The sequence below is a fragment of the Eriocheir sinensis genome, chromosome 12, assembly GCF_024679095.1.
Source record: "Eriocheir sinensis breed Jianghai 21 chromosome 12, ASM2467909v1, whole genome shotgun sequence".
In the NCBI taxonomy this organism is placed as follows: Eukaryota; Metazoa; Arthropoda; class Malacostraca; order Decapoda; family Varunidae; genus Eriocheir; species Eriocheir sinensis.
Window position 1 is genome coordinate 15,064,163 of NC_066520.1, and position 23,499 is coordinate 15,087,661.

A 23,499-nucleotide genomic window follows, 5' to 3' on the forward strand; every position below is an offset into this window, starting at 1 on the left:
GTCTTGGTCTTGGTCATGGTTCGAGAGGTCCCTTCGACGGTCAGTGGATTGGCAGTGAAGCAAAACACGCCCACGAGGATGCTGGTGGTCATTTTTTCCGGGCTATACGAAGACACCGCTGCTCCTCAGAAGGTATATTGTTGTGTGTATGTACTGTGAGCTGGTCTTGAGGTTCCTTGGCAGTAGATGTGAGGGAAACAGACAGCACGAGGGACAGGAGGGCAGGCAGCAAGGAACCTCGAGACTCCACAGCGGGCAGGAAGGCTTCGTATTTTTAAGGTGTGTGTTTCTTGCTCTGTGTTTTTTTAATCTCCCAAAACCATTTCTCTTTGCCATGCTTTTCCTTCACCTGTCTTTTTAATGTGTGTTTATATACTGATGTTTGGTTTTCTGTCATGATTCTTTTTTTACTTTTCTTCATTACATGCTACCTAGAGCTGCGGTAGCAATGATTTGAAGAAGAAGAATTCGTCACTTTCAGAATGGCTTATCAGATCTGAGTTAGGATCATTCACTGTTGTTTTGTCAATTCATAAAAAAAAATAGGCTAACATTATCGGTATTTTCTCTAGAATTACACCCAAATTCACTGGTGACTGACATTTTTTTTAATTAATCGTTGTTTTACGTGCTAATTATCACGCAGACAACCATTTCCGTTGTAAATTGCTCATTTCTGAGATTTTAACAACTGTCTAAGCGGCGATGGATTGTTAATTTGCTTCGACAAGTTGGTTATTAGTTTCAAAGTCTCTCTCTCTCTCTCTCTCCTTTGATTAGTTTAAGGGAAATGAGTCACCATCCTCAGCGACGATAGGTTACCATTCCGCCTTCTTCTGAGCTGTTCCACTTTGTATCGCTTCTTAGGTCCTCCTTGGTACTTCTTTACACTTAGATACGTCACTATGCACACTTAGTTACTTCCCTGCGTACACCTATATATTTCACCCTGCACTGAGCTGTTTTTCTGCACACTTTGCTTCCACAGACTTTGCTTTTCTATTTTCTTTTCCTCTGGTTCCTTTACTTTAGCTTACTTTGGACTTGTCTTTTTGCATTTCTCTTTTCTGTCCTTTCCAGCGGCGGCAGGTTGTTTGTTACCCGTCAAAGTAGGGTGTGTGACAACTCGGCGTGGATATGCGAGTGTTCGGGGGTGGACAGCTCCGCCATACTGAGTCTTCCATTCATTTAATTCTAGATATATACCAAATTCTCAAGATTATATTATATACCGTAGCTATCTGACTACAAGCTGCAGCCGAAGATAAACGGATAAAACTCTGATTGGATGATGTAAAAGGTCTCACTCGTCGCAGGATACAAAAGATTCACTCGTGTGTTTCGTGTCGTGGAAGACCTCTCCCCGTGTAGACATTCGTTAGGCTTTATACGGAAGGTCACATCGCAAGACTGAACTCCACTGATATATCCCATTGTACGTACATTACTCGTTTGATACCAGAACGCCCTTTTTTGGGATAATTGCTTCGTTTTAAAGTTTCACTATAAGCGGCTTGTCTTGACGCGACATCTGCAACAAAACTTTCTGTCCGGCGCGGGGCTTTTGATGGAAGCCGCGTGATCTCAAAGAATATAATGAGTATGGTTTATATAAATTTGCGTAATCTTGTTTTTCATGGTCTGCACCTTGTAAAAACTGGTGTCTGGTTTTGTAAGTCATATTTTATTCATAGATAATACTGAGTTTCAGTAATTACAAGCAAAACGTCGCATATTTCTTTAATCACGTAATTTACACATTTGACATTCATTCATTCATTCTTCAGCCCGCCGATGACTTGTGTGTTATTCTCCTCTTGTCGAATGCTTCAGCAAGCGGCATGAGAAGCCACAGGACCCCCGCCAGACAGGCTTCAGAGCTCAAGAACAATATGGGGCCACTGTAGCCGCCGGTCAAGGTTTCGAAGACGCCTGTAAACAGATAGCCTGGTTATAATTGAGGATAAGGCATGTAGAACATTTATGAAGCAGTCAACGTTGTAATAACGAGTGGAGACGTCAGAACATAGCCCTTTTATAGAAAATATGCATCAACGGCCTTCCTTTCAAAGTCTCTCACCAAAGAGTGGGGTTATGGCGGGCTGGAAAACGGCTGTCGTAATCCCAGCGAGAGCCAGGAGAGGCATCAGATTTTTGAGGCCCATGTAGTTCACCATTAACAGCGGTCCGAGGCTGTAACAACCACTCATGCCTACTCCGTGCAGCGCCATTGCGACCGTTATCCACAAAATTTCCTCAGTCGCGCTGAAGACTAGAACATGGGAAAAGGGTGATGGGAAATCACAAATTGTTGCAAAAAAAATATATTGTAATTTTTTTTAAGATAAGGAGGCACTCAAGAAGAGCAAAAACTACGAAACGACTTAGACCCATTGAAAACAAATGCTGAGCTTCATATTTAATTACTCCTATGCAGGGAATGTGGAATACTAGATAAAAAGGACCGTGTGAACCAGTCAATATCATTGTAACAGAAATAAACGCAGCAGCAAACTTTATGATTGGAGGGAATATAGTAAGTACGGTACTACTGTTGTAGGATGGATGGACCCAGGATCAAAGGGTGTGTCCTTTGATCCTGGATGGACCTGTACGTTACCTATTAACGAGACGATTGCGACGGATATTAAGGCGATGTAGCCCACTCTCACGTTGAACCATGCCGTGTCCGCAACTGACGATACAACTAGGCGACCGACGAAGCCGCAAACACCGACGATTGATGTGATGAAAGCGGCGTCCTCTCGCGTGTGTCCATTTGTTTCCAGCACCAGCGACACCAGCGAGACAGCAGTTCGCAATATGCCATTTATAGCAGCAAAGGCAACTATAATTACGTAAGTACGTGCATATTTGAGGAGCCTCCAGTAGCAAGTAAGAGTACTGACCATCGTCCGTTTATTTTTGGGCTTGATAGGCGCTCTGGCTTTGTCGTTGCCCCGCCTTGGGGTGTGCCACTCCACAGGGTGAAACACAGTTGCCGAGAAACAGACGTGAAGGGTGATGGCCGCGGTGATCAGGGTGGCGCCCCTGAAGCCATACTCACGTAGCAGGTAGGCCACCAAAGGTGGCCCTGCGAAACCGCCTACATTAACTCCACATAGAACGAAAGAGCTTGCCATCCCTCGCTTCCGCTTGAAATAAAAGGAAGGAATGCCCAACGCCGCCACGGTACACACGCCAGTGCCAAAACCTGGAAAACAACAATACTGAAATAGCAGGAATACGTTTACACAGCAGGATTAAAAGGGCTTCTTTCAGGGGAGTACTGACCTTCTGCGGATTTTTTTTTCGTGCGTGTGTGGGTGGGTGTGGGTAACACACACACACACACACACACACACACACACACTGCCTGGGTGGCTGTTATTTGTGCCCTCTCACCGCTTGGGTGGCTGACTGACCAAGGAAGATATGGACAAATCGTCGCGTAAATCATTGAAATCTTACCTGTTAATAGAGAGTATGAAAAGAATAGAAATTCCACCGATGGACTGAAGGCTGTTATGATTAGTCCGGAAGAAAAGAGTATACCGCCCCCCATCACAACCGTCCGCCAGCCCCAGCACTCCAAGAGGGGCCCGGCCAGCAGGAAGGCCAGGCACATGACGCTGCCGTAAGTGGTGATAAGTGCCGCGGTGGTGGTCAGGGACGCCCCGGCCTCCAGCAGGAAGTCGGTGAACAAGATTCCAAAGCACAATGACCCCAATCCATTCATAAACTGTTGAAAAAGAGATTCTGCATTACAGTGCTGATGTGCAACTTTCTGGCAGCGATCCTTTACTGCAGCAGCTTTAGAGCAGACATACGAGACTAATAGGAAAACATATTCTGTTGGCCTTTATGAACTACCGTACACCAATTTTAATGGGTGAAGAAGGTTAGTCTGATTTTGTCCATAAACAGTGCGATGGAAAACTATTTTGATAATTTGTAAAATGATATATGGAATTTTAGCATAGATAAAAAATATTAATAAGAATGTCTTGAGAACCGAAATGGAAGCGGCATAGAAAAGAAGCCTTTTAAAGGCCGTTGTCTTTGTGGGTAGAGAATCGGTCTTACAAGCAAAGTCTGCCTAACTCCGCTCTGGAAAGTTCCAAGTGTAAGCATATCGAATCTGTACACTTTCTGCAACCCATCGCTGAATTACACATAAAAAGATACATAACACACATCTTTATTTTTACCCTGTGTGACGTCATTAAACTTTCATTAAGCTAAACCAGAAAGACAGCGGAACTAAGTTTCATAAGAGGAGCGAATAATTGCTACATGCATGCAGACATAAACTGGAAGTTCTCTTTACAGCAACAGCCTATTTTGAAGGTTTACCAGTTGTAAAAATAAAAAAATAAAATCTTTTGACGAAAACATTTTGTCTTTTTTCATCAAGTTTCTGATACTTTCATGAACTAGCACACTGAAAAGTTTACTGATAGAAAATATTATCACAGGCGTGCAGATTTTAGTAGCACAGAATAACATGATCGCTCTCCTGCCACGAGTCGCGGCGCTGTGGTCACTTGCCGCTATTATGAAGGCTCCCAAGAGGACGATGTAGCCCCAGCCACCTTCAGGAGCCTCCGCTTCCGTGCTGTCTGAGTCACAATTATCCACAGATTTATGTTGAAATGCTTCGTCATTTTTCTCAAACTCAACATCAATTACGGTCTTCGATTTCACTACACGACTGTTCCTGTTTTCCCTCCCTCCTCCCTCCGCAGCTCGTGGGTCAGTTGCATGATGAGCCTCCTCTGAAGAGATATCGGTGGGCGTCGAAGTATTTTTGGTGGGTTTGGGTGTCTCGCACTGACACCTGCCTCTTGAGGAGTTTGTAGCATCTCTTGGTACGTTGCAGGAACAATTTTCATCAGGGTCAAAAGTTTCGTTCAGGTACCCCAATTTAGCCTCAGGGAGGGGAAGATGCTCGGCTGCAGGGCTCGGCGTCATGGTGGCCGCGGCAAAGGGAGGTATGGTGTGTGTTGGTCCGCGGAGCCCTGAGTGACCATCCCACGACACTGCTCGGCGGAGACTTGTGCCTGGTGGTGATGTGACTGATGGCGTGCATTTTTCTCTCTCTCTCTCTCTCTCTCTCTCTCTCTCTCTCTCTCTCTGATTTGCGTTTAGTAATATACATATGCACAAGAGAGAGAGAGAGAGAGAGAGAGAGAGAGAGAGAGAGAGAGAGAGAGAGAGAGAGAGAGAGTCGCTTCAAAGTCAGAATGATTCGACTGAGTTACATGGTTACCGCACACCGCCACTAACCTGCTCATCATGCGCCTCCACCCACTTCCACACCCTCCCTCCCTGCCCCTCCACACGTACCCACCCTTCCTCCGTGCCCCTTCACTCACCCACCGGCCCTCCTTACCCGTCCACTCACGTATCCACCTTCTCTCCGTACTTTTCCACTCACTCACCTACCTGCCTTGTCTCGTCTGCTTTCCCCTGCTGCTTCTGTCACTTCCTGTTTACTACGCGTTGCAATCCCCACACGTGTAATAGTTGTCGAAGTTGATAAAAAAACAAGTCGAGTGTGATTAATAGACATCTAGTTTTCTCTCACATTCAGGAGTGGCAAAACTGTGCAACTTCTTTCTTTTTAATTGTTTCCTCTTTCACGTGATGACCTCCGCAAACTCACTTATGCTTCCCATCGGCGATACACCTTATGATTATGTTATTATGTTATGTTGTATTATATTATGATTATGCAGCAGCCACCAGTCTCAACTTTTAGATCAACAGGTATATTATACAGTGCTAAATGTATAGACAAAATTTAAAAAGACCTTTCGTCAATGCAGTGGGCCAGAAACTGTATGGGCCTCAATAGCGGCGACAACACATCCATAGCTCGTTCATTCTTGCCGCTCTGTGTAGCACTCATCTTTGGCCAGTATTCTGTTGCCAGATTCTGTGCCTGCACCTTCACGCAGCACACTGGACTGCACCATGTAAAAAAAAAATGTCAGTGATGGGAGACAAGGAAGCAAGGAAGGATTAAATAAGTTTTCTCAAGGTCAGTATTTCCTAATGCACCAAAGTGTTTTCCTATCAACCGTTTACTTGCGGAGACAGCGTTGACTTGCTTCACTGTGTTTCAATAATCAGAAAGTGTGTGTGTGTGTGTGTGTGTGTGTGTGTGTGTGTGTGTGTGTGTGTGTGTGTGTGTGTGTGTTCTTACCTAATTGTATTTTCACAGGATTGAGTCAAGCTCGTTTTGTCCCGTCTTTTGACATCAATTCATCATACTTTTCTTTAAAACTGTGTGTGTGTGTGTGTGTGTGTGTGTGTGTGTGTGTGTGTGTGTGTGTGTGTGTGTCTGTCTGTCTGTCTGTCTGTGTCTTTGTCTGTCTGTGTGTGTGTGTGTGTGTGTGTGTGTGTTACCTGATATGGACGACCTAAATAGAGAAAAAAAGTGAAAACCAAGGAGGTAACAAACCATTATAGTTGTTATACATTTATTCTTCAAGTGCGAGTCCATCAGCATTACACAGCATCGTATAAGATCAAGGGGGTCGCAGTGTCTTGGAGGTCTGTCTGGCCTACATCCCCGTCCCTTGCCACTCGTACCTCTGTAGCAACCAACTCGCCTTTCCCCTGATAACTGGCGCCCATGTGTGGTGTCATCCTCGCCCCGCATCACGCTCCCTTCCCTCGTTAAGGACCCTCTCATGCTAGGTCACCCCGAAAGCTCCTCAGTGGTCTGTCTAAAATTAAATCCATCGCATTATAAGGAGGGTTTGTTACTTGAGTTCAATACAAGTGATTGACCGTGTTTACGTCATCTTCTCCGGGTGTGAGTTTCCTCATATATTATTTTACCTTAAGCATGTTGTTATATATTACACGTTTAGATTACGAATCATCACTGAAGTTTTCGCTTCCGATATCTCTTCTTTAGTACAGTGTGGAGACAAAGTAACCCACGAGAAAGAATAGCGTCACCACTCCGAGGGTGATACGCGCCACTTTCAGAATTAATTCCTCCCGCGAGTTGGAGGCGCCGGCACCGTCTTTCTCTTCTGGCACCACCCACTGCCGCTCGCTCGTGCCCTGGATAGAGCCACAGGTCAGAAGGTGCGTGCCAATGATTAGAGACAAGAACAGAATGTTGTACACGAACCAAACGTCGATAAGCTTCAGATACGAAGTGTTGGGCAGGGAAGAGGAAACGTCGGTGTAGAGGGAAATGAAGACGAGCAGCGTTGTTAGGCCCATGCCGCCTCTCTCCGGGAACCGTTCCACCGGCAGAAACAATGTGCCATATCTGGGGGCGGGACGAGACTCACTCCACTGACATAACCACAGAGGAAAAGGTATAGTCCTCAACAGATTTTTACCTAGGAAGTATATCACAAACAGTTACATGTCCCCCAAATTATTGTTTCAGTGAACTAACATGACTTATTATAGACCTCGCTATAAAGCTTTTAAGTGTTTGTGTCACTGTTTGATGGTTAGGAAGTAATGGCCTACAAAAAAGAGGACTGAACGGACGAGACTAACCCAATCCCGAGTAGGAGTGTGGTGGGGAGGTAAGTTGTCCAGATGTGGAATTCACTGCGGCGCGCCATCACCAGCTTGAGAACGAAGCCGCCCGACACGGGACTGAGCTCACAGGCGTACATGTTGTACTCCACCAGCCGCTCAGGACACGACACCACCTCGGATCCTTCCAGCACCTCCACTTGGAAGCTGAAGAGTTTCCTTACCTGGAACATAAAAGTTTAACCGTTACTTGACGGAAATTATATTAAATAGAAACATTCCTGACATATCCCTATCACCTTCAGCAGTGCCTTCATCTGGAGTTTGGTTCACACATAAAGCTCTGTTTTCAGAGCAGTGGAGGGCAGCTCGTAACTGTCAGCAGGAAACACTTCATCGTTGGTCGCATCAGCGCAGGAAGTAACTTGGGGAAACCTATATCCTGCAGTGGAGTCATACAGGCAGATAATGATGGTATATGTGTACATCTATACCTCCATCTATCTGTCTATCTATCTATCTAAATATCTATCTGTATCTTTAGATAGATAGACGTGTGGGTGTTAGCGTAGGTATGTTTGCTTATTTTCATATGACTGAGCCTTGTATTTCAATTAATTTTTATTCATATTTTTGGATAGGTGTTGCACTGTAAAGTATTTATAATGCTGTGACAGCCCTTATTTGCATTCTGAGATGCCTAAAAGTGATACCAAATAACACGATAGTGACATTTTAAACTGCAGTGGCCAAGGACCAATAATAAACCTATTCCCGTTTAATTTCTGTCACTGTAGACCTGTTGTCAAAGCCGCCGCTTTTTTTTTTTTTTTTTTTTTTTTTTTTTTACTGTTGTCCCACTCACCCGCAGCTCCACCCGGCACTCCTGCACGTCCCAGGGGTACTTAGTGAGGTGGAAGTGGCAGTGGCTGATGATGCTAAGGTCCAGCTTCAGCAGCAGGGGGTTGTCTGCACCACTGTAGGCGATGTACGCTGACAGGAAAATAACATTTGCAAAATTAATCAAAATTCAGGAGCAGTAAGTAGCGTTTTTTTTTTTTTTCATTATTGTTTTTTTTTCACGCTCTTGATATGTTTCCTTTTCTGTACAAAAAAAAATCAATGGCAATGAACTGGGACAATAATTTTTCTTAAACTAGTCAATATGCAAGAGGAGCAGTAGGAGCGTTTAAAAATCGCTTCGGACTGCTGTCCGAGCACAACAATAAAGAAGAATTCTCCTTAATATGTATAAGGTACACACACACACACACACACACACACACACATATATATATATATATATATATATATATATATATATATATATATATATTTATATATATACATTGTTTTATTTATATATACACACACATAATGTGTGTGTGTGTGTGTGTGTGTGTGTGTGTGTGTGTGTGTGTGTGTGTGTGTTCTACGTCTTTAATTAATATTTAGATAGGCGAGTCACCTCCATCCACAACGGTGCCCTCCTTTTTCATCTGTACCCGCAGGCCATCCTCCACCTCCCGCTGCGCCATGGACCCACCGTCCACCTTGAAGGCCGGCATCCACACCTGCGGAGCACGCAGGGATCAGTCATTACGCACCAGTGCAAGAATCTGTTGCACGTGGCAGAGTGTTGTCCTTGCTGTGTGCGTGGCTCACCTTACTGTCGCCCTCCAGGATGACCGCGGTGAAGGCCCCTTCGGTATTGTTATGCAGGTTACGGAACTGAAGGCGATGATCGGTCCAGGTGACGCTCAAGGTGGTGTCCACGGAAAGGGCTGAGGCCAGCAGATCAGTTCTTCCGATCCGGGTGATTATAACTTTCACAAGTAACTGAACCGGCACGCGAGGAGGAATGGCCTGCACGTATCCCGGAAGTTTGATGCACGTAAAACAGTTATTTTCATCTTCTCCGTCTTGACAGTCAACTACGTTATTGCACAGCTTTGATAAGTGGATGCACGAAGAATCTGGGCAGGTAAAATGGTCTGAAGCGCAAGTGCTGAGGGTCAGCATCTTAGATTTTGTCAGTGCATTACTGCGGGTATTGTCGGGTATTAGCCATTTGTGTCGCCCGAGGGGAGGGCCCTTGGCCGTGGTACACGCCAAGACTCTCGCGTTGGCCCTGCCCCGTGCAGAGTTGTGTTCCAGACACCAGCGAGATGACGGAGTATTTCCCACGATGCGGTAGTCACCGTAGCCATGCAGGTACACACTGTTTTCCTGGTCGTCAGGTGGTGTGGGGCTCATGATGAAACTCATCTTACTTGACGATTCACTTCTACTGAGTCCTCCCAGACGAAGTTCCTGAGGCATCTCTGTATAAAGACCAATGAAGCATAATTGCTCAGAAGGATTTTCTTTGCGCAAAATTCCTCTCTCATCTTGACTTATTACATATTCCTTTTTATTTATATTTCCTCTAATGTTCAGCTGAGTGTCATTCTCAGAGGTATTGTTCTCTCCATTCACTAAAGTGCCAAGCCACACATGCACTCCTTCTGAATAGGCGTTGGTGCATTGTGTTTGGTACTTCAGAATCAAGTCTGTAACGTGGTCTCGCTCTTGTGTGCTGTTCGAACTAGCCATGCTGAGACCAGCAAGCTGGAGGAACTTGCGAGCTTCTGGCCAAGACATTTTATTGGTAAATAAGATAAGATTTTTATTTAAGGCCTCATTCTTGTTACAGGGTCCATCAAAGTGACTCTTAACACTGCCTGTATCGTTGTGTATTTTCCATACAATTTCGTCCCATGACAGAATCTCTGGACCGCCAGCAGCTTCGCATACAGACCAAGCATATTGCTGGTAGGAACTGAGATTATAATCCCAAAAAGTAAGTCCGGTTACGTGTCCGACAAAAGCTTGATTACTGATAAAACCACCATCTAGGTCATCTTGCTCCTGGCCGAGCACTAAAGAGCCGTAGAGTGCAAGAGCCGGAGCCCTACTGCGTTGTTGCTGTTCCTCTCCCGCCACCATCACGGACACAACCCCGGGCTGCACCACAACGCACGCCGGGTACCACCACAGGGGCCGGATGAGCGTGTTGTGCTGGATGTTGACTTTGTAGTAATTGATCTCGACGCCACTCGGCCGAACAACTGGGAGGAAAGGACGGGGTTCAGGCACAGTCATTTGTTGAGGGAATGAACATCTATGGCAATGTGAGGAACTTCACGGTACTTACAGACTGTTATCACGTCATCTCTCTTGGCACTGAGAGCATAACTCAGGAGGCAGCTGAGATCTCGGAAAGTTGTAACCTTGAACCACAAGCACAGGCTGAATGACGTGAAGTTTGCAGTGGCATCCACGCCGAGGGCGTCCCCGAGGAGCAGTGTCAGGCGCGTCACGTTGTCCGCCCCCTGAGGCTCCAGCTGCTGCACCACCCACGACCCCCGCACCTGCACACCTGCGCATGCCGCCATTAGTGTGTGTATATATATATATATATATATATATATATATATCTATATATATATATATATATATATATATATATATATATATATATATATATATATATATATATTAGGGCGCCGATAGATAGGTGCAACTATATCATATTGGGCTGTTAGTAGTAACCTAACCTATAGTGCTGCCCCACCATGTTTACCTTCTAAAACTTACCAGAAGTTTTAGTTAACGGCGTCTAGCAGCCGGTTACGGTGGTGAGTAAGGTCGCTCCGGAGCAAATGGTCAAACAACATCCGAGGTAATGACTCCCCTTCAATACATTGACTTAGTAATGGAAGATGATTTATTAACACTTACGGAGTTGTCGAATGTTAAGTACGATGAGAAAGCTTGGTGAGGATTGATCATGCATTTTATTGAAGAGGCAAACCTAAGGATTGCAAGCTATACACGAAGTAAAATTTTCCATTTACAAAAATAAAAGAAACGAATATACTAATCATTTGCTTGTATTATTTTTTCGCTTTTCATGATCAGGTACTGAAACCATTTAGCGTCTCATTCTACCTTGGGGTTACCTGCCGCGGAAAGACCTTCAGTTCGAAGCACTGCAAAAAACAATGTCAAATTGAGCAAATTCAGGTACGCCACTTTCACTTTGTGACAGTATTGAGGATGGAAATACAGCGTGATGCAACACTAAGGCGGGTGACGTGAGGGTTATAGCTCTGGCTCTCACCTGGAGGGTTCAGAAGTAGGCAGACAAGCGGCAAGAAACGGAAGCTGCTGAAAAAAGGCGAGGTGCGGCGGCGGGCGGCTCCCCGCGCCATGTCTGTCACCATCTGGGGTGTTTCTGGAATTTGACAAAATCAGTGGACACGAAGCTTTTCTGTGGAAAATTGCATGTGCATATAAAATTTGTGGAAGTTGCCACAGAAAATGTCTCTCAACTGAGTTATTTAACTAATAAGAATGGATAACAAGATATTGCAAACTGTATTTAATGGTAAGGACTGAAAATGGGGGACAGTGAGACTGAATTCAACATAACAATATGATGCATAACATAATGTCTTACAAGATAATGCAAGCAGTACCGAAATATTTAAGACTGAAGTTGGGAGACAGTGCGATTCAATTGACTTTTCTTACTCATTACTAACGTCTAAATGCTGTATATATTAACCCTGCCTTAGCGATGTGACCAGAGGTGTGGGCGGATGAATAAAGTGTGTGTGTGTGTGTGTGTGTGTGTGTGTGTGTGTGTGTGTGTGTGTGTGTGTGTAATTCATCACCACGGCCTGATCACGTGTTGGACTCGTAATCGCCAGCAGGTACCCTCCCGACATGAGCAAGTGCTCTTTATCGTCGATCTATGGGTACTGGTGTGTGTGTGTGTGTGTGTGTGTGTGTGTGTGTGTGTGTGTGTTCGCATGTGTTTGTGCATGGTTCAACTTCAAAGTTCAAACCGGTGAAGTAGTGGTAACCTACGCTGTCAGGGGTGTCCAAGGAGGGGAGTGTGCCCTGCGGTGTGCTCAGGTATTAATTAAGGGGGGAGCAAGGGGGGCAAGCTCTCTGGTGCGGGGGCCATTATACAAGTGTCTTTACTTAGTGTCAACTCTGCGTGACAGGTTATTTATTAAGCATGATAAAAGTTTATTTTATTTAATGTTTTGTTTGCATATAGTCTGAGACCACAAAAGGAATGGAACATAATTTCACATACAGTATTTGCTACTGACCTGACATTGCCATTTTATCCACAAATAATCATGCGGTGTATCTAAACAGTCTGCATTAAACAAGGCCGCAGATAATAGACAGGAATGGTGGAGCGTATAGGCTACCGAATTGCTGTACATTTAATCCCTCGTATTTTAACACATTTCCTATTTTTATCCACACAATCATGCGGTATATCTAGTCAGTCTGCAATAAACTAAAAACCGTAGATACAAAACAGGACTGGTGGAGCATAATATTATAGGCTACCGAATTGCTGTACATTTAATCCTTCGTATTTTAACACATTCCCCCCAAACAACATCATCTCTTGAGGTTAAATATCAGTAATCATATTCAGCCTTGAACGCGCCAGTCTGCATGCCAGTTGAGGATACGTGAAAACAATTAGCAAATGAACAATCTAATTTCCGAACATTTAAATGGGTCAAGATATTGCACCGTCCATTTATTGATCCCGGGATGTGAAAATGCAAACACTCTGCCGCTGGTGCACCCTTGACAGCAATACGCTCACATAATGCCCTTTTTTTAATTTTCTTTACCACTCAGGATCTTAGAGTTATCAGCCGTGACGCAGGTTGAGGAGGGCGTGGCAGCAAGATGAGAACCACTTTAAATCATGCGATACCTCTCCGTCATCGTCATCAAAGCTGCTGCAGGTAAGACGTGGCAGAATTTGTTATCTTGGGTGTTGTTGTTCGACTAAGAATATCTGGAATGTAAACTGTAAACTGTTCCGTGTTCCTTTCTCTTCGTCTCTTGTTATTCATTCTCTTCTTTCTCTCCTCCTCTTCCTCTTCTTGTCTTTTCTTCATCTATATATACTCTTCTTATTTTTCCTCCTCCTTTTCTTCTTTGGCTTCTTCTCTTTCTTCTTCTTCTTTTCCTGTTGTTGTTGTTGTTGTTGTTGTTGTTGTTCTTCCAGGGGTACATCCAGAAATATAATTCGGGGGAAGTGAGGGAAGAGCAGCAGAATGTCTAACCTTTTTGAGATATGTACAGCACACAGCACTTTACCATGCACGTTGATATATAGCATCTAATCTGTCTTGCTGATGAGGATTTATAACCACAATTTCGAGGGATCCCAGGCCCCGTGCTGTCCCCTCCCCCCGGGCTCCGCTGCTGTCTTCTTCTTTTTCTTCTTCTTCTTCTTCTTCTGCTTGTGCTTCTACTACTGCTTCTGCCTCTTCTTCTTCTTCTTCTTCTTCTTCTTCTTCTTCTTCTGCCTCTTTTTTTCTTTCTTTTATTTTTCTTCTTTTTATTTTTTTCTTCTTCCTTTTCTTCTTCTTCCTTAAACAAACACACACACACACACACACACACACACACACACACACACACACACAGAGACGTATGCCCAGTGACCACAGTTAGAAGCTTGATCATAATGCAAAAGTACCCGTGGCATTCGTCATGAAGATATACGGCCAGTCGTCAGAATTAATGAACGATCGATTAAGGGTCCTCAGCGGCAAAGTGTGTGTGTGTGTGTGTGTGTAACCCTCCCCCTCCTCTATCAGTATATATCAAAAAGTTGACACAAGGGCCAGTAGAGTGTGTTGTGTCAGCCACTATTGACTTTTCACTATAAACACACACACACACACACACACACACACACACACACACACACACACACACACACACACACACACACACACACACAATTATATATTTAATCACAATGCAAAGATCCCCCACGCAAATCGCCATGATGATATACAAGTACTGTCCCTGCGATTAAAGGTTATTAAGTAACAGAGAGAGAGAGAGAGAGAGAGAGAGAGAGAGAGAGAGAGAGAGAGAGAGAGAGAGAGAGAGAGAGAGAGAGAGAGAGAGAGAGAGAGAGAGAGAGAGAGAGAGAGAGAGAGAGAGAGATTGTTTCCTGAACGCTTAATACAGCATAATGGACTCCTTGTTCTCGCCCGATATTAATTGATAAGTTATTGCAGAAGGGCGAGAGTGAGGCAGTGTTGACTCATTCACTTAACACACACACACACACACACACACACACACACACACACACACACACACACACACCATGTATAAGGTTACAACAAGATTGCTTCCCGGTACTCTCATTTTGTAAACTGAATTAGTTATATGGCTTTCGTGTATAGTTGTGTAAGTGTTGGGAAAAAGAATATTTCCCGAACAGATCAATGTATTATGTGTATGTATAGACCAGTGGTTCCCAAGCTTTTCGTCCCGTTCCCCTTTTCCAGTCACTTTTTCACCTGTGGACCCCTACAGCGAAATAGTTTAAGCGGGCCACTCATGACCATCCCAAGGGCCAAATCTGTCACGTTAGCCACACATCACTCAAGGCTATGAAAGCTATTACGTAATGGCATAATAACAATTTGAGTCCAAAGTCCAAAGGGTACTGTTTTCTCTATTGTTTTTGGTAGCAGAAAAAAATGCCTTAAAAAATTCCCAAACATCACAAGACACTCCGTCGATCCACCAGCATGGGATTAGTACTTCTAGAATCCTTGTTTCTGTCCCGCGCACGCTGCTCACAATACGGAAATATTTGTCTTATACGCTGGTGGTCCATACGTGCGTTATTTCAAGCAGTGTGTGAATTTCCTTAACCCCACACAGACTTTGAAGGGAGGTACTTTCCTGGTGACTCTACATAATCAGTGTGTGTGTGTGTGTGTGTGTGTGTGTGTAAAAGATTGCAAGATGCGTTGAGTTAGCCGGTACCTTGAAAGAAGCAGCAGGCTCAGAGGGGAATGCTGTAATAGCTGGCCAGTGCACGGGGCAGATCACGAGTGGTTAGTGCCGCCCGAAGGCTTGGCGCGCAGGTTTCCAGACCAGAACGAGACAGACGTCCTCCGTGCGCTGTCGAGATCGATAGGTAAACATACACGTATTAACTAAGCCATTCTCTGTACCCGTTTCTGACAGCCAATTCCACAGCAACCGTTTGAGTAGTTGTCTGTTGTGTGTGTGTGTGTGTGGGTGGGTGTGAGTGTATGTGTGTACCCCTTTTACTTTTTTATGTATGTTGAGTGAAGCTCGTAAAAAATGTCCATTATCATAACTTTCCTCTTAAAGCCTTGAATTCGCGTGTACTTTAACTCACTTCTGTTTGGGATCGTATTTCATTCATTCATTGCTTTTTCATTGTATTCAATTTCGTTAATGCTATTGCATTACATTAACCCTAGAACACTAACCTTAGAAAAAGTCACACCACTACTAACCATGGGTACATCATACCCGATTTTGAAAAAAATAAATCAAATTAAATGTAAAGTTTTAATGGAATAAAAGAAGTACATGGGACTTTTCAAACTGTGTTACTTGACTTAAAAGAAGAACTGGTACTGAAAAAATTACTAAAAATATGAAAAAATTAAAAAAATCAAAAAAAAAAATTAAAAAAAAATCATCCGATGGTTTCCAACCTTGTATGTATGGCCCCTCTCCTGTGATCACTAAAAAAGTACGTAACAAATATCTAGGGACATATAAACACACCTGTATCACCAACCAACCATATACCCACTTGAATAATGGAGGCAACAAAACAAGGCAGAGAGAGAGAGGACAACACCTTCACCTCCACACACTGTCAAGCACACATGGCTACTGAGGAGGGTGGTGGTACCCTCAGAGCACCGGAACCATACACAATGGCAATGACGTCATTCGCTTCGGGTACCTCATACCCATGGTTAGCGTTCTAGGGTTAAAGACTGCCACTCATAGTTATTCCTCATCATGTTGTACTGATTTGTATTGCTGCTAGTTCAGTCCCAACTTACTTTCTCTATTCTGTATTTCATTTCAAAGATGGATGCTATCTCAATGTACGCAATTACAGTATCTGCTTTCGTGCTTACTACCTTGGTTCATTAGAATTATCCATTATCTGGCTAACGATTAATTACCATCCTATCATCAAATATGTCTGTGGTGTTTATCACTCACCTAATTCTACAAGTTCCGTGAAATTTGTTGACCATTTGAATTCCAAAGTGGAGCCCATATTGACTCCTTTTGCTGAAATCTCTATTTCAGGAAATTTCAATGCCCACCACCACCTTTGGCTTTCATTCTCTTTTACTGACCAGCCTGGTGAACAAGCGTATAACTGTGCTTTCATTAATGACCTAGGGCGATTGATTTAGCAACCTACACGTATCCCTGGCCGCCTTGGAGACACATACAATATTTTAGTCCTATTCTTAACCATTAACCCTTCAGTTTATTCCGTTAAACCTATACATTCTGCTCGGCTCCACCTATCACAGTCTGCACATTACACTGAACATTCTCGGTCTGTCTTCAACTCACATGTTCAACTGGACTCTTCATACATGGTGTCTTGCTGAGTTCTCTACCTCGTTCTTAGGCCTTGTGTGTCGTGTCCACCAATTATTCCCCATTCCAGATATTATCTACATGGGCCTCTGTCGCAAGGTAGGGTCCTATTAGAGTACATTAATCGTTATAGCAAATAGCGTTAATATTTTATCACATACGTATTCTTCTTTATCTCACACCACAAAGCTCATACATTTCTAACTTTTTTTATAATATGTATTTAATTACAAACTACAGCTACGTACTCTTAACTTTCGGTCCATTTGCTTAATTCTTTAAACTTGTTTGCTCCTTTTCATTAATTTTATTTTATTGGTCTACTTTAGGGAGAACGATGTGTAACAAGGCACTCCAAAGAGGTTATTAAGCCTTGGACGCATGGAAGCTTTTTTCGTTTATTTATTTTTTAGTTATTTAGCTTTCACTATAAAGATACGCGTCATATCTACTTCTGAAGTCTTTATCACTAGAATAATTCCCGCCTCTCATTTAGGGGTTCGAAACACATGAGTCACCGCCAGCGAAGCGATTAACAAGTGTCTATATAGAGGCGAACGATACCAAAGTTATCAGTTGCCTTGTAAAGCGATGCATATGCGTTTTATCTTGAGCCATCCATAGCTTTGCACTCTATCTTACTTCTTTAATGTACTTATAAGTATGTACAATGCATCTATAAAGCATCCTGTCCAATAACGGCTGATATGCATGTGTTAAGTATATTAGTGTTAGCTACGGTATCGAAACTGTTTCAGGCTCGTGCAGTCAGCGGCGCTCCTCGACGGCTCAGTACAGCCAAGAGGAGTTACAGAGGTGCATGTATGGCGTGGAGAGGCTGGGCTGAGGGTCGGGACGTATGCACTAGCCTTGACATGGTTGTGAGAGAGCATGTCAAGTGTGAAAAATACATCTTGTGTCCTCCCTTCAACCTCCTCAGACGCTCACCGCAGGAAGACTTGTAAGTACATACAGCTGTGAAGGTGTCTGCCTTGTCTGTTTGTGATCTTTGTGTTGGAACTGACCTAGTGATTAGTTAAAGTGTGGTGTGCATTGGGGTAAAAATGAACCAAGTAAACAATAAAAGTGAAGTTGTTTGGGTTGTCTATTAGTGTTCTTTGTAAAGGTTGTTATTGACTTAGTGATTATATAAAGTCTATGACGTCAATTGGGGTTGATAGACCACTTAAACAATAAAAGTGAAATACAACCCTAGTACACAAGGGCTGAGTGTAAAAGCACATCAACAAGGTAGAATTAAAAACAGATTGGTTAATCTAGCTAACAACTGCTTCTAATATACCGAAAAAATAGCATGGGTACTGCATAGGATACTTCTTTTGCTTCACATTTGTGAAGGTATTAGTTACTGGTCGTACCAATTTACTGCGTAAACGGCTTGATTATGTGGGGGTGCCTTGAAAATTTGTAAGTCCAGTGTTGTTTGATATGATGGATGACAGCTGTCACAAATCTGTTTTATTTTGTGGTAATACTTTCTAAGAAGTCCGCCTCCCCCTCCGCCACTCCAGCACTCCCTACCCCCCAAGACAAGCCTGGGGAACTGTGGGGAACCGGGGTTTTGGGGGGGGGAAGTTAAAATCACTAAAAAATGGGCTTCCAAAATCTCCCTAGAAACATCCCTAAATGAAGGAAAATTCCCTACATGTGGGGGGATCCAGGGGGGGCGCAGCCCCCCTTGGTTAAGAGGGGGGTCGTTCGCAGGTCGTAAAGCTCGGTTGGAGTAGTTTAAATATGCTCCCCACCACACAAAAAAAACTCGATTTTCCGGCGCATCATACATGTGGGGGGTCCAGAGGGGGGCGCAGACCCCTTTGGTTAGCAGAGGGGCGAGGGGGGCTGTTAGGTTATTAAGTTAGGACTTTCCTTACTTTCGAGACTAGGGAATTTTTCTTCATTTAGGGATTTTTCTAGGGAAATTTTGGAAGCCCATTTTTCAGTGATTTTGGCCTCCCCCCCAAACCCCGGTTCCCCACAGCTCCCCAGGCTTATCTTGGGGGGTACGGGGGGCTGGGGTGGTGGATGGGGAGAAGTAGTTGTTCCCTAGTTTTACTGAAACGATCATCAGATCTTTCAAATATACTAACCATTTATTTGAATCTAAATATACTAGTAACTGCTATCTAATTTTTACCAATAGCCACTACATACAGGAGGTGAAAGGTAAAGGTAAATTGTGGGCATATGCCATAGCTGCGTGTGGTCTCGGTGCTCATCTGTCACACTGGCTCTTGAGCCTGTGGTGGGAAAATCCATTACCCTGGGACACAGGGCCAGTGTGACATCCTGGTTACCACAGTGTGCCTTCCCTAGGTTTCCCCAGATACTCATTTATCGACCTCATTTGAAATGCTTATTAGTCAATTTCATGCTCCCCCACCCAAAACCCCCGTGTTCCCACAGGTTCCCCCAAGATCGTTTAGGGAAGGGGATAGGCATAACTTGAAAAGAGGCATAACTCAAAAAGTAGACATTTGCGACGGAAATGAGGTACAAAATCGTGCAATTCACTATATCTATCACCAGAAAAACATGAACCACCTAAGAAAATTGTTCGTTGGGTGAAACTGTAAATTGTCCATTTCTACCAATATTGCACAGTTCTTCATCGGGATGGCAACACACCAACACACCAGCGACATATCATTCGTGTCTCTCTAATTATATGACCCTGAAAATGGGACACAGTTAAAAGTTGTATTCTATGTATCCCATTTTTGTGGCCATGTAATTGTACCCACTTGAATGATGTGTTGCTGGAAAGTTGTGTTAACATCCAAGTGATATTGTATATTGATTCTCAGGTGAAGACAGCAAATTGGATTTTACACCCAAATGAAATACAGACCACTCCACACTCCACATTCATGGCCCCCGCCTTCCACCCCTCTCCATGTCTTCTTCACTACTATCAATCTACCTAGTTGTTGGTTTCTCTGCTACTCCCAGCCCTTCCATTCGACTCTATTACACCCTCGTGACTACATTCCCCTTCTGTATTCTCATAAAATATCTAAACCACCTCAATGATACATTTCACCATTCTGTACCCCACACCACTTATTTTCCTATTCATATACTACATCTGTAGCTACACCTCTACTCATTTCATACCATCTTGTTAAGCCACATGTCAACTCATTTTTAACTATGCTAACCATGCAAATTAATTTTTACTATGCATACCTTTACCACTTGTGACTCATTTTTTCTTTGTACTTCAGGGTTCAGATCAGGTGATAAAACCACAAGAGAAACAGAAGAAAGATAAGAAGAATCAGCTCTGAAAATTAGGAATTTAACCCACCAGCCACTGGCAAGTATATGTAAAAGAGGGAAAAAATAAAACGGAACCAAAATTCATTTCGCTACAGGTGAGTATAAAATTATCTTTATTTTCATTTCCATGGTCAGGGCAGAAAATAATGGGAGGTGGCAGATAAGCACATAGAGATAGCTTCATAAGGTGATCATATTTCATGTGAACATAGATAGTTTTCTTTGTTCTCATTTCCTTGAGCCCATAAGTCATATCCTAGTGTTTCCTGTAGACTACATATGTATAGTTTTTTTGCAATCCATTCATGATACTTCATAGTACCAATCATATCAGGCCTAAATTATGCCACACAATATATGTGACTTTGTAATTATGCAATAAATCCATTGCTACACAGTATTCAACATATGGGACAAAACTGTGCACCTGGAATGTATGTCACTTATCTGGTGTAACATCACTATTGTAAGACAGCACACTCTTTGATGGGTATTCCTGCTTTATATCTTTACATGCTTCTCATTAAAAGGAAACATTATTATATACACTAAACTACATTAGGAGTATTCAGTAATTTTCTCTCTTAAAGGCTGCTGATATTTATTATTTATTTATTTTTGTTTATTTCTTGTGTAATTATTAGTCTTATTTATTTTTCTATATATCTTACTTTCTGTGCCTTGAAACATTAATTTTGCAGGAAATCCAGCTCCTTTGTAGATAGCTAGGCCCTGTCAAACATGTCAAGATCTGGGTGCTAGTGAGTTTGGTGTTTGGTTCTGTGATCTCCTAATAGCATTGAGAGTCGAGCACCAGGATTAGAATTTTGCCTTGGTGTCTCTTAATAGGGGCACAAATTTCCCTTCTGTAACACTCACTCTCCACACATTCAAATCCTTGCCTGCCAATTCTCTCCAATGCTCATCCACTTTAATTAATTTTCTTGGTGTCTTCATGAAGCTATTACCACAGTCCATTCTATTGCGGTCTCACCCAAACCAAAACTTAAATCTTCATTCATTCTCATCACGTGTCCAAACCTTCTTGGACCACCATGACTCACCCTTATGACTTGAGTTATTAATTTTGTCCTTTGTTACAGGGAAGGTGGGGAGCTGAGCTGGTAGGTAGACTGCACAAGACCGAAGTTAGATGATTTGTAGCTGTATGGTGACCGAACAGCAGGCAGATAGCAGGTGTACGTTAAGGTATCTTGTGCATCTTTGTTTGTATATGAGGTAATCTATGACGGTGCTCTTCAACCTTCTGTGATGTCCTCCTCATTTATTGTACAATCAACTCCCCTACTGTAGACATTGCAAACCCACCTACTTGAGATGGGCCTCGGTTTTCCTTTGATGAAATAGACCTCTCAGTCTCTTGCAGAGGAAAGATAATATAGATTCTCTTCGTTTATTAGTTTACCAAGCAAGGCATGTGATATCCTTTGCTTCCCTTATTTAGGTGTCTTAAGTTTATTATTCTTTGTGTTCATGTGTACCACATTTTCACTGCAACAATATGGACATAACATTCCATTTCCATGATTGTTTTTTGCCTCAAGAGAACAGCTTTCTATCATCTGTCCCCAACCCAGAACAATCACACACCCAAGCTGAACAGCACTGAGGACCCTGTGTGTGGACTTTTGGAACATTCAGAACTGCAGAGTTTTCAGGAGTGTCTTTGCAACTTATCATATTAGGCTTGTTGCACAACACTCAAGTTTCATGTCAGCACAACCATAATACTGTTTTTCATTCCAAGAGACTGAAAGACATGAGTATGCTATGTAAGTCTCAGATCAGTTAAATGTGCTTTGAGTGCAGTTCACTTTTGAGGACCCTGCTGTTTCTTGGCTACTTTTAAACTCGAAACCCTTCAAGATACAGAAGGGTGCAATCCAACTTGCTTGGGTAACTATTTTGGATTTTAGATAGAAAGCTGTTCTCTTGGGGGCAAAAATCACAATTATGGAAATGAAATTTGTTACGTCTGTGTTGTTGTGGTGAGAACTGATGATTTTCTTTATGAAACCTTTATTATTTTGCAAGTAACTTTCTAAAGTATATTCTTGAGTCATAGTTTGACTAATCGTTTAATTGGTGCCAAATCATACTTGTCATCCAGGAAGGCAGCAGGGGAGGCGATGGCCATGTGCCAGCAAGTGTGTGGATGTAGTGTCCTTGAGTTCTCGGGTTCAAGTCCCACCCTCTACTTCAAGCTGATAATTTTCAGTCACTGCCAAGTGGCAAAGACTACCCACATCCTGTCCTGATGACCGCCTATCAACCTCGATTCTGGCAAAGCTCTAACATGAGGATTAAATGGAACTGGGGGACAGCATGAGCTATTTGGGCTGCGGCTGACCAACAAGCTGCATCATGATAGCTATAGCCAAAAGTAAAAAAAATAATTTGCTATAGTTAGGCATAAGTAGGGTATGAAAAACTTTAGTAGAATGTTGCAGTTACTGAAGTTTTCATACCCCACTTAACTAACTATAGCAGCAAGGTAACTATTTTTTATGTTTGGCTTATAGGGCCAATGGGCTGTCACGTTGGGGCCTGCTGGTCAGCCCCACACTGTTGGAGGCACAGGCAAATAGCTTATTGCTATGTCATCTTGCTTGTCTCATGCGGGAGTTTAGCCAGAGTCCAGATTGATATGTGATCATAAAGACATCATGTGGGTAGTCTTGACCACTCGATGGTAACTAAAGATTGTCATCTTGAAGTGGTGGAAAGTTGAAACAGAATCCTGCTTTTGCAACCCTTAATTAAACTCATCCACCTTCTGACCAACACTAAACTTCCCTAGCATAAGATTAATAAACCCTTTGTGTTCAGTGCATCGTAAAGTAAGGAATCACGATTTATCATGCACTGCAACTATATCAGCATGCAGATTTCTTTACAACCCTCCCTCATATATCACAAGGTCGCTACATAATTCACACTCAAGTCGCACTTGCGTGGACTTCACTCCTGACCCATCTGTACAGTTTTTTAGTTCTAATTTTAATATTTCAATGCATCTTTAGTAGTCTACCAATCTTGTACAATTTCAACACTGATAAATTTTAGAATTAGTGTTCTAAAAATTATGCTAGAATTAATGTTGTTCAAGATTAGTAGACTACTAAAGATGCATTGAAATGTTGA

General features: G+C 43.0%; 3 protein-coding genes and 1 long non-coding RNA gene across 6 annotated transcripts; 1 reads left to right on the forward strand and 3 right to left on the reverse strand.

The window, feature by feature from the left end:
- Positions 1-1,727: 1,727 nt before the first annotated feature.
- Positions 1,728-5,091, reverse strand: LOC126997476 (monocarboxylate transporter 13-like). The gene is made up of 5 exons (XM_050858583.1): positions 4,552-5,091; positions 3,472-3,742; positions 2,621-3,214; positions 2,081-2,272; positions 1,728-1,932 (listed from the first exon to the last, which is right to left on the reverse strand). Exons 1-5 carry the CDS (start codon positions 4,972-4,974, stop codon positions 1,784-1,786), a joined length of 1,629 nt encoding a protein of 542 aa, XP_050714540.1. The 5' UTR covers positions 4,975-5,091; the 3' UTR covers positions 1,728-1,783.
- Positions 5,092-6,482: 1,391 nt separating this feature from the next.
- Positions 6,483-8,327, reverse strand: LOC126997479 (ligand-gated ion channel 50-like). Its single transcript, XM_050858584.1, has 2 exons — positions 7,537-8,327; positions 6,483-7,297 (listed from the first exon to the last, which is right to left on the reverse strand). Exons 1-2 carry the CDS (start codon positions 7,749-7,751, stop codon positions 6,928-6,930), a joined length of 585 nt encoding a protein of 194 aa, XP_050714541.1. The 5' UTR covers positions 7,752-8,327; the 3' UTR covers positions 6,483-6,927.
- LOC126997480 (uncharacterized) lies at positions 7,187-23,349 on the forward strand. Of its 3 annotated transcripts, none has more exons than XR_007752145.1 (4): positions 7,187-7,346; positions 17,793-17,995; positions 20,280-20,429; positions 21,438-23,349. It is a non-coding gene; the product is annotated as an uncharacterized LOC126997480 (long non-coding RNA). The 3 variants fall into 3 exon arrangements; XR_007752144.1 differs by lacking the exon at positions 7,187-7,346 and adding an exon at positions 13,250-13,349; XR_007752146.1 differs by lacking the exon at positions 7,187-7,346 and adding an exon at positions 17,681-17,695.
- Positions 8,338-15,548, reverse strand: LOC126997475 (uncharacterized). The gene is made up of 5 exons (XM_050858582.1): positions 15,409-15,548; positions 11,684-11,797; positions 10,715-10,939; positions 8,987-10,628; positions 8,338-8,511 (listed from the first exon to the last, which is right to left on the reverse strand). Exons 2-4 carry the CDS (start codon positions 11,784-11,786, stop codon positions 9,118-9,120), a joined length of 1,839 nt encoding a protein of 612 aa, XP_050714539.1. The 5' UTR covers positions 11,787-11,797; positions 15,409-15,548; the 3' UTR covers positions 8,338-8,511; positions 8,987-9,117.
- Positions 23,350-23,499: the final 150 nt, after the last annotated feature.